At 66.4% G+C, this 3439-nt stretch overlaps 1 protein-coding gene across 1 annotated transcript in view; it reads right to left on the reverse strand.

Moving 5' to 3' along the window:
* KMT2C (lysine (K)-specific methyltransferase 2C) overlaps positions 1-3439 on the reverse strand; it is a 118880-nt gene that overhangs the window by 16827 nt on the left and 98614 nt on the right. Inside the window, exons 44-45 of the mRNA XM_012733869.1 lie at positions 2349-3435; positions 187-399 (exon numbers count right to left, since the gene is read on the reverse strand). Of these exons, the coding sequence (XP_012589323.1) occupies positions 187-399; positions 2349-3435 (1300 nt within the window). The remainder of the gene's footprint in view (positions 1-186; positions 400-2348; positions 3436-3439) is intronic.

Raw genomic sequence — 3439 nt, forward strand, 5'->3', positions numbered from 1 at the left:
GCCGCCCCCGGCCGCCCCACCTGGGTCCCGGGTACGAGGCGCGCAGTGAGTGCGGCCTTTCTCTCTAGGGGTGATGGGCTGAGGCCCTGGAGTCCCTGCAACTACCAGATGCGGATGACCACGGTACCCAAGCTTCCGTCTAATGGGCGGAAGCAGCCACTGAGGGCTCCCCGCCTCGGCTCTCACCTGCTTCAAATGGGCGAAGGACTCGGAGTTCGAGTACAGGCCGTGTTTCTCCTCATCGTCCTTTTTCCTTCTTTTTGAGCGAGGCGCTGCCTTCTCTGCAGTCCTCTGAGTCCGTTTGTTTCGCTGCTTCTTGGTTTCACTGCTTCCATCTGTTTTTGGCAACTGGCTGCTGCCACATCCAAAACCACCTTGCGTTTGCGCCCCCGAAGCCGGCTGATATGAGCGGAAAAGGCAAAGTAAGGGCCCGTGTGGCTCTTCACTGCGCGCCTGGCCCCTCCCCCAGGACATGTGCCTAATGGAGCTACCGCGAGGCGGAGGAGGGGTGCGCCTCAGAGGCCCAGACTGCTCTCCGAGGGGGCCCTTTCCCCACAGCTATTCTCAAGGACAGAAACCGTCGGCGGCCAGCGCGAGGAGCGGGCAGGACGCCGAGGAGGGGCCGCCTTCCTTGCAGGCGAAAGCCCATTCCTGGGGCCAGCCCAAGGCCTGAGCCCAGGCCTCGGCTCCCTGGACACTGGGGGGAGGGCAGCGTGGCGAGGGGCTCTGAGTGGTCTGGGTTCCCCGGGAGGGTGCTGCCCCCCTGGAGCGCTACAGCCATGTGCTTGTGGGCAGAAGACACAAAGCACAGCACAGAGTCCTTGCCCAGGAGCCCTGTCCACCTCTCTTGCCTCGCAGTGTAGCGGACACGTGACTAAGTCCCCCTCACAGAGGTTTCCGGGAGAAGGGCTATGTGCCCTCGCCGTGCGAGCACCTTCCGGGGCTGCACTCTGACCCTCACACTAGGCTTGGGGTGGCCACGGAGCTGGGGGGCTCATTAGGAAACGACTCTCTCTGCACCGACTCTCGGAGGGCTGAGAGGGTGCAGTTTCCGGCTGCAGTCACCGTCACTGAGCGCAGAGGGGCGAACTTTGCTGGGAAGGTCCAGTGCAGATGCTGATCCCCTTCCCACTGTGGGGAGCAGGACTTGCGACTCTCACCAGCTCTCAGGGGCTGGGAACGCAGCTGCCAGTGCAGTGCGTGGGCTGGCATCTGCGCACCCAGACAGCAACTCGACCCTCGGTTACCCCAAAAGGCGGGCAAAGCTGACTCGTCAGTGTGTCATCCTGCAAACCACAGGGAACCTGTTTCTGCAACACTTAGCCTCTGAACACAAGTTTCAGGGGCGCTCCCGTACTCGGGGGGCCGCTCACCACACAGACCACAGGACCGGGCCAGGTCCACACAGGCCCCACACAGTCGCACGAAAACAGAGCAAAGAGCAGGCCCGGCCCGGCCTCGCTGACCCACAGCTCCGAGCCTGAAGCTGACGCTGCAGGTGTGGAGGCCGAGAGGCCCCGCCCGCTCAACGCCGGGCATTGCCCAGCCCGGCTGAGCAGCACCGCAGGAGAGGCCGGGAGGTTGTCAGCACCAGCCAAGCGGCCTGGGGCAGGCAGGAGGCCAGGAAGTTCCTCAGGGATGTTGGGAGGAAACATGGGGGTGGAGTCCTACCTGCCGAGAGCTCTGCCTACACCCGAGGAACCACAGCACAGCCGACATGCGGCTGACGTGGAGCGGGCGAGACAGAGCCACGCAGCGGACGCCAGAGACTGGCCCTCGGCCAGCCTGCACAGCACGCCGAGCACCGCGGCGGCCCCAGACTGGCCCTGGCGTCCTCGTGTCCAGGACTCAGCCGACCCCTCGTCTGCCGCCCCGCCCCGTGAGCGTGCAGCGCGAGCTGCGTCGCGAGAGCAGGGCCCCGTCGGCGTTTCTGCTGCATGGGGGTGGCTGGGGCTGGAGCGCGCCCGCGGCATCTGGGCAACGCCACCGAGCCCCCACGCTGACGTGCGGCTCCGGCTCGCTGTTCCAGCATCCGTGCCGCGCTGCTCCACCCCACCCCCTCACAGACATGCGGGTTGGAGAGGATGCCCGCCACGCTGGGTGGCAGCCCAGGGCCGTGTGCCTCGCCCCAGGAGCGCCTGCGCCACGGGTGTTTGGTTTTGGAACAACAATGTGAGATTATCACCTCACACGGTCTAAGCCCAGACACAGCCCACGAGGGACAAGGAGGCCAGCTCTGTGAGTCAGCAGGTGGCGAAGCCGCGGGCAGTGGGCACAGCGGCTGGCACTGACCCGCCGTGGCGGACCAGAAGGGGGACAGCAGCTGCGACGCCGAGAGCTGCGCTTACCGAGGCTCCGGCCAGCTTGCGGTCCTTCACGCCGTCGTCCTCGGGACAAAGGCTGCCTTCAGGTTTGGGATTTGAAACGGAAGACGACTTTTTGTTTTTCAGCAGATGCTTCAGAAGCTCGTTGCCCAAATCCCCTTTGGCGGTGGGGGTCCCGGCGGGGCGGGGCGGGCTCTGGCCAGAGGACAGGGGCTCAGCCGCGGCTGCTCCTTCGTCCTCGCCCCCAGCTCGCCCCTCTGGCTGCGGCTCATCTCGGCCCGGGCCCTGCTGGGGCTCAGCGGCCTCCAGCTTCGCCTCCAGCGCCAAGGCAGGCGTTTCCGTTTCCACAGCTGGCCCGCCCCCCTCGGCGCCCGCGTCAGGCTTCTGGTTGGGAGCTCCTTGCAGGCAATCGGCGTCCGGCAGACTGCTCTCCACCTCAGTGCGCGGCTGGCCCACCACCTCGCCAGGGGCGGCAGGGCCCAGCGACTCCGACTCTCCCTGGGAAGCAAGAGCAAGCCCAGCGTGCGCGCTAACGGAGGGCGCGGGGGCGGCCTCGGGGACGCCAGGGGTCGGCAGGGCAGTGCTGTCCGAGTGCGGTGTGGACGGCTCCTTGGTGGATTCTGCATCATCATCTTTCCTTTTCTTCCTTGTTCTTTTCTTTTTCCCCTTCTCTTCCGGGATGATATCGGAGTACAGCTGGATGAGAGACTGGGCTGTCCCAGCGAAGCTCTGTCCGTGGGTCCCCCCGGGGTCCGGGCTGCAGGGAGGCAGGGCACTAGTAGACACGGGAGGCGCCGCGGCTGAGGCAGGTGTGAAAGGGGGCCTGACTGGGGACGGCGGGAAGCTGGCTCCGGAGAGACCTGCATGCACCTGCTTCACGGGCTGGAAGTTGGGGCTCCCGGTGGGAATGGAGGGCGCGTCAGGAACAAAGGAGGGTGCTCCCATCTGTCTGCGCTCGCCGGCGGGCAGGAAGGTCTGGGCAGGGGGGGAGTGCCCCAGGGGCCCCTGGGGCACGTTCTGTGGGGGCAAGCCCTGCCCGGCCGGAGGCTGGTGCTGGGGGGACTGCTGGGGGGGCCGGGGCGGGGGCATGAAGTCACAGGGCAGTTCAGAGCTGT

The sequence above is a fragment of the Condylura cristata genome, unplaced genomic scaffold (genome assembly GCF_000260355.1).
Source record: "Condylura cristata isolate star-nosed mole 26May11 unplaced genomic scaffold, ConCri1.0 scaffold00042, whole genome shotgun sequence".
NCBI classification, from domain to species: Eukaryota; Metazoa; Chordata; class Mammalia; order Eulipotyphla; family Talpidae; genus Condylura; species Condylura cristata.